The sequence below is a fragment of the Rattus norvegicus genome, chromosome 3 (genome assembly GCF_021556685.1).
Source record: "Rattus norvegicus strain SHRSP/BbbUtx chromosome 3, alternate assembly SHRSP_T2T, whole genome shotgun sequence".
Taxonomy (NCBI): domain Eukaryota; kingdom Metazoa; phylum Chordata; class Mammalia; order Rodentia; family Muridae; genus Rattus; species Rattus norvegicus.
The window spans coordinates 46,547,046-46,562,765 of NC_141536.1; the positions used below are offsets into that span (position 1 = coordinate 46,547,046).

Genomic DNA, 15,720 nt, shown 5'->3' on the forward strand with positions numbered 1-15,720 from the left:
TTTGGCTTCTTTGTTAAAGATCAAGTGACCATAGGCATGTGGGTTTATTTCTGGGTCTTCAATTCTGTTCCATTGATCTACCTGCCTGTCTCTGTAGGAATACCATGCAGTTTTTATTACTATTGCTTTATAGTACAGCTTGAGGTCGGGGATGGTGATTCCCCCAGAAGTTCTTTTATTGTTGAGAATTCTCTTGGCTATCCTTCCCCCCCCCCCCATATGAAGCTGAGAATTGCTCTTTCTGTATATGTGAAGAATTGTGCTGGAATTTTGATGGGGATTGTATTAAATCTGAAGATTGCTTTTGGTAAAATGGCCATTTTCACTATGTTAATCTTTCCTATCCATGAGAGTGGGAGATTTTTCCATTTTCTAACCCTACATCCAATAGAAGGCTAATATCCAAAATATATAAAGAACTCAAGAACTTAACTTCCAAAAACCAAATAACCCAATCAAGGACCTCAACATAAAACCAGATACACTCAATCTAATAGAAGGAAAAAATTGGAAAGAGCCTTGAACTCATTGGCACAGGTGGAGATTTCCTAAACAGAACTCCAATGGCTCACTCAGGATCAAGAATTGATAAATGGGATCTCATGAAACTGGAAAACTTCTGTAAGGCAAAGAACATAGTCAATAAGACAAATTGGCAACCCACAGATTGTCACTAACTCCACATCCATTAGAGGGCTAATATCTAAAATATGTAAAAAACTCAAGAAGCTGACCACCAAAGCGTAAACAACCAAATCAAAAGATGTAAACAGAATTTACAACAGAGCAATCTTGAACAGCTGAGAACCACTTAAAGAAATATTCAAAGTTCTTAGTCATCAGAGAAATGCAAATCACAATGACCCTGAGATTCACCTCACACCAATCAGAATGGCTAAGATCAGAAACTCAAGTGGTAGTCCATGCTGGCAAAGATGTGGAGGAAGAGGAATCCTACTTCATTGCTTGTGGGTTGAAAAACTGGAACAACTACTCTGGAAATCAATCTGGCAGTTCCTCAGAAAATTGGAAATATTTCTACCTGAATGGTATACCAACTATACCATTTTGGGGCCTATACCCAAAAGATGCCCCACCATATCACAAGAACACATGGTCCACCACGTTCATCAAAACCAGAATATGGGAACAACTCAGATGTCTCTCAACTGAAGAATGGATACAGAAAATGTGCTTCATTTATGCAATGGCATACTTAGTATTCAACTACTAAAAAATGACAGCATCATGAATTTTGCAGACAAATGAATGGAATGAGAAAATATTATCCTGAGACCCAAAATGACATGCATGGTCTGTACTCACTGATTAGTGGATATTAACCAAACAGTGCAGAATACCTAGGACACAACCTACAGACTGTACGAAGTATAACAAGCAGAAAGGCCTAAGTGAGGATGCTTCAGTCCTACTTGAAGGGGAAGAAAACAACCAAGGGAGGCAGAGGGAGGGAGGGACCTTATGGAAGAGGGGAGATGACATGGGGGAACAGGATCAGGTAAGGGGGGAGGAACAGGAGAGAAGCCCAGAAGGTCAGGAGTATGAACAGAAATAAGCAGCCTTGGAGGGTGGGCGGGAGACCCTCTGGAATGTACCAGAGATCAGGAAGGGTGAAAGACTCTCAGTATTCAATGGAGATGACCTTAGCCAAAATGCCCAATATTGGATAGAAGGAACTTGAAGAATCTAGCTCCAGGAGATAGACAGGGTCTCAAGTGGAGAGACTACTTTACTAACTCATAGTCAAAATTTCTGACCCAGAATTATCCCTGTCTAAAAGAACCCCAGGGACAAAAATAGAGAAGAGACTGAAGGAAAGGCAGTCCAGTGACCAGCCTGACTTGTGATCCATCTCATGGGAAGTGGAGGCTCCAAGGCCTGACACTATTATTGATGTTATGATGTGCTTGCAGACAGGACCCTGGCATGGCTGTGCTCTGAGAGGTTCTACCAACAGCTGACTGAGACAGACACAGATACTTATACCCAAGTATTAGACTGAAGTTGGGAACTCCTATGGTTTAATTAGGGGAAGGATTGAAGAAGCTGAAGGGGGGTGACCCCATAGGAAGACCAGGAGTCTCAACTAACAAGGACTCCAGGAAGCTCCCAGGGATTGAACCATCAACCAGGAACATACATGAGCCAATCTGAGGCCCCTAACACATATGTAGCAGAGGTCTGTCTGGTCTGGCTTTAGTGATAGAAGATAACCCTTGAGAAACTTGAGGCCCCAGGGAAGGGGAAGGCCTGGATGTGGAGCACACTTTTGGAGGAAGTTGGGGGGAGCAGGATGAGGAATTGTGGGTGGGGTAACTGGGAGGGGGGAAATGACTGGGATGTAAATAAATAAAATAATTAAAGTTCTAAAAAAGAGAGAGTTTAATTCACTAAAATTGTCTATCAACCTAGTAGATGATATTCCCAAGGGGAAATACTCCAAGGGAATATAGCTGAGAACTTGAAATTAAAAGACAAAAAGGAGGAAGAAAAAGGTTACTCATAGTATTCCATTTGGGCTTCTCCTCTTCTTCTTCATTCTCCTTCTTCCAGTGGCTTAATCTGGTCTACAAACTCCAATCCTCTTGCTTTGGCTCCTGAGTATTAGGGTTATGGACATGTGTCATTCTGTCTGGCTTATTCATAATTTCAATAGATATGATTGCACACATGCCAAGCATCCAAGTTTCTGAGAACCAGTACATCCCATTTCTATGAAGTTTACAATTCACAGGTAGACAGCACTGAGAAATTGCATTTTGAATAACTACAACTGAAATAAAAGCTTCAGAGTTAATGAACTGAGCAGCAAAGTAGAAAAGCTGATGGGAATAAAGGGGATGATAATATGAAATAAAAGACTCAAAAGAAGAAGGTAAACGCCAGATCTATGAACAATATACAGACCTGGAGAATCTGTTCTCTTCAAGCATGAGCTTCCTAGATTATCCAATCCAAAATTTTCAGTCCTAAATACATTTATGTATGTACCATCACACTAACTGGACTCTTTAGATTGTCCATCTGTCTATCATCTCTCTGTCTCTCTGTCTATTATATCTATCTATCTATCTATCTATCTATCTATCTATCTATCTATCTATCTATCATATATCTATCTGATAGACTTTTTTCTCCATCAGTGATGTAGATATAGGTCAGATTAGACCAGATTAAAAGTAGATGAAGGCAGGCTTATTAGGAGGTAGCTCTTGGATGGGTTCACAGATCTCACAAGTAGAGGTCAGTGAAGTCACACACCCAGGCTGAAGCAAGGGGGTTTTCTAGAGTTTAGGTGAGGAGTGATGACCTGCTAGCTAGGAGTGGAATTGTTTCCATACATGGTCAAACACTGAGGCCCTGGAGAGGCACTCTTGGGTGGGTTGTTAAGAAATGGGGTTCAGAGCTAAACAAAGAATTCACAGCTGAGGAATGCCAAATGGCTGAGAAACACCTAAAGAAATGTTCAACATCTTTAGTCAGAAGGGAAATGCAAAATAAAACAACCCTGAGATTCCACCTCACACCAGTCAGAATGGCTAAGAACAAAAACTTAGGTGACAGCAGATGATGGCGAGGATGGGGAGAAAGAGAAACACTCCTCCATTGTTGGTGGATTGCAAACTGGTACAACCATTCTGGAAATCAGTCTGGAGGTTCCTCAGAAAATTGGACATCGAATTACCTGAGGACCCAGCTATACCTCTCTTGGTCATATACCGAAAAGATGCCCCAACATATAACAAAGACACATGCTCCACTATGTTCATAGCAGACTTATTTATAATAGCCAGAAGCTGGAAAGAACCCAAATGCCTTTCAACAGAGGAATGGATACAGAAAATGTGGTATATCTACACAATGGAAAACTACTCAGCTATCAAAAACAATGACTTTATGAAATTCATAGGCAAATGGATGGCACTGGAAAATATCATCCTGAGTGAGGTAACCCAATCACAGAAAAACACACATGGTATGCACTCATTGATAAGTGGCTATTAGCTCAAATGCTCAAAATACCCTAGATGCACAGAACACATGAAACTCAAGAAGGATGACCAAAATGTGGCCCATACATATACAAAACTAGATAAGATGGATGAAGCAAAGAAGTGCAGGCTGACAGGAACGGGATGTAGATCTCTCCTGAGAGACACAGCCAGAATACAGCAAATACAGAGGCGAATGCCAGCAGCAAACCACTGAACTGAGAATAGGACCCCCATTGAAGGAATCAGAGAAAGAACTGGAAGAGCTTGAAGGGGCTCGATACCCCTTATGAACAACAATGCCAAGCAACCAGAGCTTCCAGGGACTAAGCCACTAACTAAAGACTATACATGGACTGACCCTGGACTCTGACCCCATAGGTAGCAATGAATATCCTAGTAAGAGCACCAGTGGAAGGGGAAGCCCTGGGTCCTGCTAAGACTGAACCCCCAGTGAACTAGACTATAGGGGGAGGGCGGCAATGGGGGGAGGATGGGGAGGGGAACACCCATAAGGAAGGGGAGGGGGAGGGGCTAGGGGGATGTTTGCCTGGAAACCGGGAAAGGGAATAACAGGTGAAATGTAAATAAGAAATACTCAAGTTAATAAAGATGGAGGTAAAAAAAAAAGAAATGCAGAGGAGGAGCGATGGTGTGTTAGGCTGGAGGATTTTCTGAGTGGTGGGGTGGGATTGTCTGAGTGGGCAGGGTTGGCCAAAGGAGGGCAGATGGCATTTTCTCTGGAGTTCCAGTCTAACACCAGCTATCCCTACCTATCAACTATATCTTTACCTTTATTTATATCTTATTCATGTCTATATGTAATAATATAATGAAGTCATAAATTTGAGAAAGAACAGGGGCATGAGAAGAGTTGGAATGATAAGAGAAAGGAGTAGAAATGTTTTAACTATTGTACATATGTATGAAACTCTTGAAAAAATATAAACTTTAACTTATAGCAACAACAAATGAATATACAGAAAGGGAAGTTCTTAGAGGAATTTAGATATGTGGGTGACATAAATTTAATTGGATTTAGGAAAAAAGTCTCATCCGTGACCCAATAGGCAGAAGAAACAAACAAAAAATAATATAGTAAATTTTACACGGGAAGGTGGGTTAGTTAAAATCTAGTTTAGTATTTTAAGGGTGCAGATGATGATATCTAGGCTCAAGATTATGGTTGTAGAGATGGATATTTATGAAGCAATGGGCACCTAGTCTTGAAAGTAAAGATTTTAGAAATAGCAATAACAAGCCTTAGTAACTCTAGGCATTCTGCATAGTTTGACAAGCTAAGACCCTACCTATGTTTGTGGAATAGATTTGGATGGTGTGAACATTTGTAAAGCAGTAGGTATTGAGAAGGAGCTGAATTTTAAAGAAGCATTAGGAGATGCCTTTGAGAGTCTAAGTAGACATAAAATAACACGTGGGATTCACAATTATTGAAGCTTTTCTGTTCTTCTGTAATTCCCCAATGAGAAGAGGAGGAAATAAAAAAAATATATATGCTATTAGTGAGAGAAAGAGTATATTATATATAAATGAAGCAGGAGATATTTTAAGAAACTCTGAGGTCTCAGGAGAGAGCTCTGTCTATAAAGTCCTTGTTTCATAAGCATGAAGACATGAATTTAATCCCTATAACCCATATAAAAATGTTGAGACATTTCATGTATTTCCACCAATAGGAGGCAGAGGATTTTGTAAGTTCACTGACTAGGCAGCCTAATCGTAAAAACCAGGAGAGGGTAGGGTTTTGTTTTTTTTGTTTTTTTGTTTTTGTTTTTTTTCCTTTTCTTTTTTTTCAGAGCTGGGAACTGAACCCAGGGTCCTGAGCTTGCTAGGCAAGCGCTCTACCACTGAGCTAAATCCCCAATCCTGGTAGGGTTTTTTTTTTCTTCTTTACACATTTATACACATGGTGAGCCACAGACATGAAACAAAGAATATTCATGAGGAAAATTTTTCTCAATGTGTCGCTGTGAGGCTGGAAAAGAAAAGACTACCATGTTCTTGATATCATCAGGAGCCAAAGTGCAAATTTCTTCATCAAATCTTTGTCTCAGCTGCCAGGCACACTTTTGTGTGTCTGTATCTGGACTGATTTTACTAGAGGGCACTCGTTTCTGTTCCTGACTGAGGGTGGAGTCACCTCATGCCCTAGGGAAGATGAGTTCTATTTTGTGCCTTCTTCTACATAATAGATCCTTGTGGTGTTGGTGTGGGGATTGAACTCCTGACTTGAAGTGAGAAATCTTATATCCAAAACACTCCACTGCAAACAGTTAGTCATAGGTATCACTAACTTGATTTTATTTTCAACCAGTTTACCCTGTTTCTCTACTGTTGTCCTTGAAGTCATGGAGGAGCTTTGTTGAGTGATGCAATTTAAAGATATCAATCCCAAAGAAGAAACGATCTTATTAGTTCGGGAACTAACGCGATTCTCCTTATCCTATCAAAGCATGAACTGAATTCAGTATTGTAATCAGAAGCATTTACTCAGGAAGAGCTAGTCACCATCTGCTGTAGATTAAACCTTGCAAGTAGAATGAATTAATTACCTTTGTCGCCTTCGCTTTCAAAGGACAATCTCCTTCTTCGAAGCTTACAGGTGTCCCCTTCAGAATCATTTATGGATTGGGACTGAAGCAAAAGATCAGCCTTTGTTAATGGAGCTCAAAGATAAACATAGAAAGTTATGCAACACGAAGATGATGCATGATCAGTGAACTCCTTACTGTGCCATCCCCTCAACCCTTTAAATCTCAAGAACTACATTTTTGGCCTATAGCTACCATTTTTTTTTTTGCTTGAAAGGTGCCTCTAAATTGTAAAACAGATTCATAGTAAAACAGATTGATTGATTCTAGTAGTTTCACAATTTTATTGGGGGAACCATGTTGTGTAGAAGCTATAAGTTAAGAACATTAGGATCCGAAATAAGAAATACTCAAGTTAATAAAGATAAAAAAAGAACATTAGGATCCGGCATTAGCATGTAGAGAAAAACTTTGAAAATTAACAATTCCTTAAAATCACTCATTTTCCTTCAAATAATCTGTATATATAAACCAAGAATAAGAATTTCTCCAAGGTCAAATTTATTTGACCCTTTAAAATAATTCAACATCTTTTAGGATTGAATTCCTACCCTATAATTTACTAGTTTCAATATTCAACTGGCCTTTTCTCTAGGTAATTAATATTGATAAATGTTTGCTGCAGTAAATTGCCTTTCAGAAGCATTTGGGAGATTTTAGAATGGCATTTCAGAGATGCGCGGATCAACATTGGATCTCTACCTTTGCACTTTCGTGTCTCAGGTTGAAAGTCAGTTCTAGATTTGTCAGAAAGTGATCAGAAAATTCCGGATACATATCCAAGACCTCTAATAAGTCTTCTCGCTGAATCTTATGCAGGTCACAATACGTGAGCGCTCTCACATCTGCATTAGACTTGCCAGGCTTGGCGTAAAGATGAACCATTTCTCCAAAGATATCATTTTTTCCTAAAAATTAACCAAAAGAGGAGGAGGAGGAAGAGGAGGAGGAAGGGGAGGAGGAGGAGGAGGAGGAGGAGGAAAGAACAAAAGAAAGAATGGGAAGAAAAGAAAGGGATTAATTATGTTTTTTCTTCATAAAAGTAGAATGGGACACTGATCAACTGACAAATCATTGGACCAAAGATCTCAAATGTGAGATCCTATACCAACTGGTGCATGGACAGCAAAATTCCATGTCTGGACCTATTGTTTGTTGAATGTAACTTTGCTGTTATAAATCTTTGGTTCTGTTATAATCTTTTTCATTTCTTTATGTTGCTAAACATGTAAAATCTAGAGAATGTCTTTATTTTCTTACACCCCCGAGTGCTAGTTATGGATCTTGCTATATGGTTTTCTAAATCTACTTCCAGATAGAAGAGTTCTGAGGCTGTCAGTCCAGGAATTTGAGGGACTAAAATGAGTTAGATTCATGGTCTTTCTGTTGAGCAGGATCCTGTCTGGAGCCTTTGCTAACTATCAGCTCCACCATTCCTCAGCACTCAATGACATGGTCAAGTGATATCAATGTACCTTTTTTCCTTCAGGTTACCAGTTTTGGATTTGCCTTTAATGTATATATTCATGTGCTTAAAGTATTTAGTTCGTTGTCCTCTCTAAATATAATCATGGTTTTGCTCACATTCTCTTTGCTCTGAAACTTTGTGTCCTTTGTTCTTCCACAAATACGGTGGTCCTCTCTCTCAGCTCTCCATCACTCCTGCCTAACCATGTACTGTCTGACATTCAGTGTATTTTCTGAGGACCATGTAGGGGCCAGGCTCTGTGTCAAATGTTTGTGTATATTATCACACTAACCACAAAATAATTTTGCCAAGATGTGGTTATTATCCAATATTTGTAAATATCGAAAGAAGATTAAAGAGGTAAACTTATTAGCACAACATCACTTTATGGTTGGGTGGAGTGGAGGAAAGAAAAGCAGGCAGGATTAATATCCATTCATTTTGACATTAGAATCAATATCTTTATCTGCCTAAGTATCGAATCCTCCAATAGTTTCCAATTTCATGGCCATTGTTCCGTTTTTGAGTATCAAGGTACTTGTGTGGCATATGCCCTTAGTAAATACTGGTAGGGTATTTTATAAAGTCACTTTTAAAGGTCATTAGTAGCAGTAAAATACAAAACAGTAATTTCTTCTCATATTCTCAAGGTTCTTTTCAGATTAAAAAAGAAAAATCCTCTATGCATTATGTTAGCTTTTATATCTCTAACTTTGGGAGCTATCAAGGATGTTTAATGAAAATAAAACTCTAACAAGTCAGAAAGTGTTTGAATGTTCTTATTTTAAATTGAGAACTTAAGAAAAAGTCAAAAGCAATGTATCAATATGTAAAAATTGTATTAGAGAGAAGACATTAGGCATGGTTTAAATAAACACTTATAGACCTTTGAAAGGAAGAATGAATAATAATTTTAATGTTAACTTACATGGAAATGAAGACAGGAAAGTAGAAGTTCTTGAAGTTCTTAGTTTGGATGGCTTAGTCTAGACTTTTTTTTATCGCTTTGAACGGTAATAGCATTGTGCTTTTATTTTAATTACCTTCCATGACTGTACATGAACAAGAAGGAAGTGAGAAGCACTCTATAGTCACTGTTATCTAAGCACAGAGACTAGTTGTTGATCATCCAGAAGCCATGATAGGCTGGCTTGAAGATCAGCCTCTGCTTTCCATGGTAACACACCAAGAGAAGCTGTCAGTGCCAAGCCCAGAGAAAACGCTCCCTTGAGACGATGATTTAGACTATTTTTATTCCTTGGCTCTTTATTGGTTTAGGAATCAAAGTTCACACCATCTCAATTTGGGGAATTTTTTAAAAAAACTGTAATCATAACAAAATTATCAAAATATCAAGGGAATCATTTAAACCTCTTTGTTTGGCATCCAATGAGCCAGACTCTGGCTCTGTCTAACAATGAACAGATACTACTCTGAGTTAATGCTCAGATGTGAGCTCTGAGAGCTGAATGAAAAGAAACCGTTCAACTGCATATATCAATTGAAAGATTGATAGATTGGCTTGAACCTAGGGTCTTTACTGTGCGAGGCAAGGTCTCTGCCTCTAATCTACACCTCCAGGCCCACATGCCTAATATTTAGTGGAACCGTATATTAAATCTGTGGACAAAGAGTTAATTTTCACAGACAGTGGAGGTAGTGTTGCTGTTGGGAGACGGAGTTTGATCCTGTAGCTATGTAGCCAGAGAGAATGAGAATAGACTTGGCTTTTTCTGTTTCTCTTCCCATCACCTTAACAGTTCAAAGAAATGTTATGAGTTCATATAAGCAGGGGTGGTTTTTAAAGAGACAGGTTAGACTAAACATGGACTTTTCTTTACATACAAAACCACGTGTTACTCATTTTGTACCCTATCATCCCTAGTCCTGAAAATATAATCACAACTTCATTCTACAAGGACTCCAATTTCCTTTCTAAGCATATAGTAAGTAAATGAAATTTATTTAGATATATGCTTATCTCATGCTACTGTAGAAACATGTTAATTAGTATGTCTACATTGAATATTTCATATTAAGATGCTAAGGGATCGACCCCAAAGTCAAGACCACACATGAAAAAAAATTGACTCTTTTTTTCAATTTGGCCTCAATGTCTACATAGCTGAAGAGAGTCATGAAGGTATTTAAATAGTAAACAAAAATGAAGACAACCAGAAAAGACATTTCTGCAAGATTAATTCGATATACGTTTGAATTGAAATAAAGCTTTAGAATGATCAGCGCTAGACTCCTTAGCAACCAGTCTTTTAATCTGTCATTCTAAAGTAATGATTGGTTGCAACTACTCCCACATCAAGTTGTCATTATCCCAGGCTAAAACACTCACCTAGAATAGCTACCACTATGTCATCCTTGAGGATTTCAATGGAGCCTCTGGATAAGAAGTACAGTGCAGTTAGGACGTCCCCACAGTGAACCAGGGTGTCTCCTGGAGGGGCATGGGTGGTTTTGAACTTCATTGCCAGAGCTCTGAGGCAACCTTTACTTGCTCCTCGAAAGGCTTTGCAGTTTTGGAGCAAAGTCTGGTTTAGATGCAGGCAAATGTCAGCTTGTAAACATTCCGGAAATCCCTTTAAGACCTGAAAGGAAACAATTGAGAGTTTGATACTACCGGAGCACCGGACAGTTCAGCTTGAAATAAAGTCTATATCTTGCTCACAGTCCTGCAGGTACAGTAATTGCCACAAGAGTCTATATGTAACGCATCAGATCCCTTAGTGAATACTTGGTTTGATAAACACGTCAGGAGTTTGAACTCCATATTATCCTGTGAATTAACTGCAGATCGTCAACTCAAGGCAAACGCTGTCTCATTAATATGTCTACACATGTCTCATTGCTTCCTTTCCTCTGCCTTAGGGCATGTCATATCATATCGTGCTTGGGTAGAACGCAACGTGACAATCAATAGGAGACTGGTGAAAGGCAATGTGACTCAAAAGATGAGACACCTTTTGAAGCGATTTCAAGGCAATTTAAATGTCCACCATGGACCTACATCTAAGTCGATGCAGCTATTGCATTTGCAAATATCATAACCAGAGCAAAGTTCTTAGCCAACTCTACTTGGAATAGTTGCATTTTCTGTACACATTATTTACACTAGAATTTTTGACAAACACTGGAAATGAAAGGCGAACAGTTGATGTACTTTGAAAGTAAAGTTTAATTTTTAGTAATGGAAATGGTGCTATTTTTTTGAAAGCTTACTGGTTAATTTAAAACCTAAGGAACAGGCTAAACAAAACTTTTCTTGATGAATGTCCCTCGATTTGAATGGAGTAAAGTTATTTTTACAAAATTATCAGTACACCCTCCATTAGCTCTTTATGTCTTATTCTCTGGGGCATCATACAAAGGTTTTACGTTCTATACTGACTTTCCCCTGCAAGTATAAACAGTATACTTCAGAGTGGATGGGGGGAACACTGTACAGAACAGTTACAGGGTGATCATTCATTAGGTGATTTTTCCTTTTTTCTGATATTTATCGGCTCAACCTTAATATATAATTCAATTTAACCAAAAGCAATAATAAATTCAGCTATAAGACAGTGCAGATGTGTTTAGTCTATAAACCTAAAACTGAGTTATATTTGAGTCAAACTACGATTGTCAGGGTTTGAAATATTAAAACAGCTACAGGGATCCAGCGTCAACTAAACCACCATTTAATGGAGCTGCCAAATTGACTATGGTGTAACAGGAAAGGATTTCTTTTTTAACAAATATGAAGCACTGCAGCCACATTAGTATTTTATTATTAATTTTTTGTCCTTACTTTCTTCACCTACAGAGAGTAAAGTGTGTTTTGGAAGAAAATCTATAGAAATTGCCACAGTTTGACTCTTGTGCAAGTCACTTCACCCACCCATGTTTCTCTGCTCCAAGATTAGAGTCTTCACAGTACTGACCTATGTGGCTGCTAAATAGTATGCCAAGCACGAGCTCTGCTTCCTCAATTCCATACTGCTAACCCTTTCACCCTGGAGGTTTTCTGTTAACCTGACCTGACTTGGATCCAGTAGAGTTCAAACCTCCCACTTGTAAGACTTTCTGAGCATGCATCCTCAAATTCTCCCTTGCCTATAACTTCAGGCTTCATCTGCATGAGTAGACTTCTCCCAGTTTGCCTGGTTCGGCTGAACCTCTCTAATATAACTTGCCAGCAATTGCCCGGTTCTGCTTCAGAAACCTAGTGGTCTTACATCCGTCTGATGGGGCCCCACATAAACTTAGTTGTCCTCAGGGAACCAATGGATAACTGAGGTCTTCTATCATCTACATTTGAAATGGTTGCATTGAATTTTTTGGCAAGTTGTCCAAGCTGGAGACAACCTTAGTTTGGACACTATTTTTCTGAATTCAGTGTGATTTCCCTTGGGGATTATACAGGAGAAGAATACCAGTGTTTACTGGCTTCTGCATGTGTCCTTTTTCTCCCTTGAAAGCCACTTTTGGAATCTCAGCATAACTCATAAGTGACAACTTGTGCCCCAAATATAGACAAATGGAGCACTATTCCAAATAACAAATTAGACCTTTTTCTTTCAATATAGCTGGTAAAGTGTCTTTCAATATAGCTGGTTGTGTGAAAACACAAGTGAGGGAAGCTATTTCTCCTATACAACTGGAATATTAATATTGACCTTAAAATAACTGCTTCTGCCATATTCCTTAAAATACCCATAAATATAGTCATCCCATCGTGTTTCTGTGTGTTTGTCTGCTGACACGCTTTTGGAGGCATGTTTCGATTTGGAAGATAGATGAGGCAGAGATGGCAATTCCGGTTTTCAAACCTGTCATAGGGGCTATGTGTTGGTCCATGTTAGTTCCACTACATGGACTGAAGTTCTTGACCCTTTACTTGCCAGTTCTGAGTTTTGTGGTTATTTCTCTGCAACGTAATATATTATTTTTCAAAAAAATTAACAACATTTGCTTCACAACTTTGGGTCAGTTGAGGCCATAATTAAAAAGGGTAACATATGTAAACTACCCATTCAACTCACAATGTATTTCTACATTCTTTAAAAAAAATCTGAGTACATATTTTCCTCCAAATAACAGATGTGTTCTCTTTCAGTAGTTTTGTTCTCTGTTCACTGAGCAGTGTTTAAATGTTTTGTACTCGAGCATCATTAGTGTGTGGATCCCTTCCACGGCATTTCCCTGTAATCTTATTTCCTATTTCTTACGTGTTCTGGTTCACATGGGCTTAAGCTTTGCTGGAGCTTGTCTTAGGTTCATAGTGAAAGCAGTCAGTTGATGGAGGACATTACAAATATAATTTAGAATCCCTGTCATCCTGGAACTCCCTGCAGCACCTGAAGGTCACTTGGGAAAGTTTCCACTGTGTGGTCTCACTTCCAGTCTTCATCCTGCTAGAATGGGCTCCACTGCCAAGCACTACATCCACCTAGAGATGCTGCAGAACCTCGTTTCTCACAGGTGTCAATCATACCGTCATTGCAAGACAGTTGCCTGCATACAGAAGTCTCACGTGATATTAACTTCTGCCTTTTTTAACATTTAACTTTTTATTGATTCTTTGTGAATTTCACATCATGCAGCCCAATGCCACTCTTCTCTCTGCCCTTTTGTACCTACCCTTCACTCTTGCAATCTCCTTCCCCCTCAAAAAAGAAAAAAAATCTCATAAATCTCATTGTGGACGCTGTAGTTTGTCATAGTTAGACCCACAGTACACCCCTTTGTTCACACTTCATTGCTTGCAAATGTTCATTGCACTGAGTTATTGGTTTGTTTCGAGACCTCTGGCTTCTGCTACTCTATCAATATTGGATCCTTACTGGGACTCCTCTTGGATATCCTGTTGTTGCCCGGTGTCATGGGGATCATGCAGCTTTTGATCTGTAGGACCCACCACTTCATGGACTCCAGCAGTTCATAGATAGGGTAGATGTTGGGGTGGTCCAACTCAAAGCCCTAGATTTGTGCCTGTGTAGGAGCTGAGCTGATCAGCCTGCCAGTTCTCCCGTTCCCTCACCACTAAGGCGAGCTCTGCAGCACTGCCCTGGCCAACTCACCCAATGCCACAGCCAGGCAAGGGGTAGAGCCAATCCTCATGTTCTTGGAGCTGACTCACCTCTGCCCATGCCAGCAGGGACATTCTACTGTGCTGCCCAGGACAGGTGCAGAGACTGCAGTCAGCGGGAGACAGAGCCAATGCTCTTGACTTTAGCTATCGAATTTAATCACATCAGGTGAAACTGAGTAAGGCTTGAAATTCACTTGTTGAATCTCAGAGTAGCCCCATTGTTTGGAATACCCAAGTGGATCAGTGGTTTTAGAATTTGGAAATAACTTTTTTTAAATGGAGAGTTAACGGCTTGGATCATTAAAAAATATTTTTTAAACATGAGGAATAAGTAGGTGTTTATTCAAGATACCCCAATTCACTATTTCCATCTGGGTTGCATTTTTCATTTCCTACGTAATATGTCATTCATTTCTGCTTGCTTTTTTTGCTAAACTTCCTGAATTAGAATCTTTTCATTTACCATGGGTCTATGAACATCTTAGCAGGCCCTGTTGAAATAGATGAAAAGAACTGGAGTGTGAACTGTCTAAATACAAACAAGGACACCAGATGACTTAGTGATGGTGCCCTGTTGGCTGTCAAATTTGGATGCTGCTAAGGTACGTGTCACTGTCTGTTGTACATCTGAAGCTATTGCTTTATTGAATGAATCCAATTCTAAAGACTAAGAGGCCTCACCCACAATTAGTGTCATGGCTTGTACCTTAGAAAGTCAGTTCTTGTCTTTTAGTATACATATATATTCATGTATTTACTTGCATTAATACTTAAATAGCACCAAACACTACACTAAAAATAATCACAGTGAATAAAACCTGTTCTGAAAATGTACCTACCTAGTCTTCATGATAGATTAAACATAATTCTTACAGGTTTAATCAGAATTGGACACGGTGGTCTCCTGATAAACTAGAACATTTATGGTGAGCACTTTAATTACAATGGTCATTTACTGAAACTCCAAGTTATCAGTTAATTTGTGGTCCAGTTGAAGTCCTAACATCATTTTTCTAACCCTGCTGGTATAGGAAAAAAAAATTTAAGACTGAAATGTTGCAGAAAAGTTTGCTCTGTGTTGGAAGAAACCACATACCTTTATCATATACGATGTAAAGCCATTTGTGTTTTGCCTTCTCTTTACTTGAATATGTGAATAAAAATCTATGATTCTCATAATAAAAAAATTTGTATAAGAATTTTCCCATTTAAATATGAAACACTTGCTGTGACTATTATATCAGGATTTTTAGTTTACTACTTGAGGACTCCAAACGTAAAGATCTTTGAACATAAAGAACCCATTAATAATGCAGTAGTACCATTAAAGGGAGGGGGAAATTGTTACCCTATGAACATTTGTGAAATGCGATCTGTGATGAATTCAGAGGCATGTGCTTTCATGGTAGCTTCCCTAATAGTTGTATATTCTAATACACTCTTAATGGCTTGAAAATATCTTCCTGCTATTTGTACTTAAACTAAACAAGTGTTACAGCAATTACAGCTGAGTGAAGGTTGAAGTTGATACAGACCTGA

The 15,720-nt window shown here is 38.9% G+C and overlaps 1 protein-coding gene across 1 annotated transcript in view; it reads right to left on the reverse strand.

Annotated features, from left to right (window-relative positions):
- Kcnh7 (potassium voltage-gated channel subfamily H member 7) overlaps positions 1 to 15,720 on the reverse strand; it is a 479,251-nt gene that overhangs the window by 27,345 nt on the left and 436,186 nt on the right. The window contains 3 exon segments of the mRNA NM_131912.1: positions 6,587 to 6,668; positions 7,328 to 7,533; positions 10,444 to 10,696. Of these exon segments, the coding sequence (NP_571987.1) occupies positions 6,587 to 6,668; positions 7,328 to 7,533; positions 10,444 to 10,696 (541 nt within the window).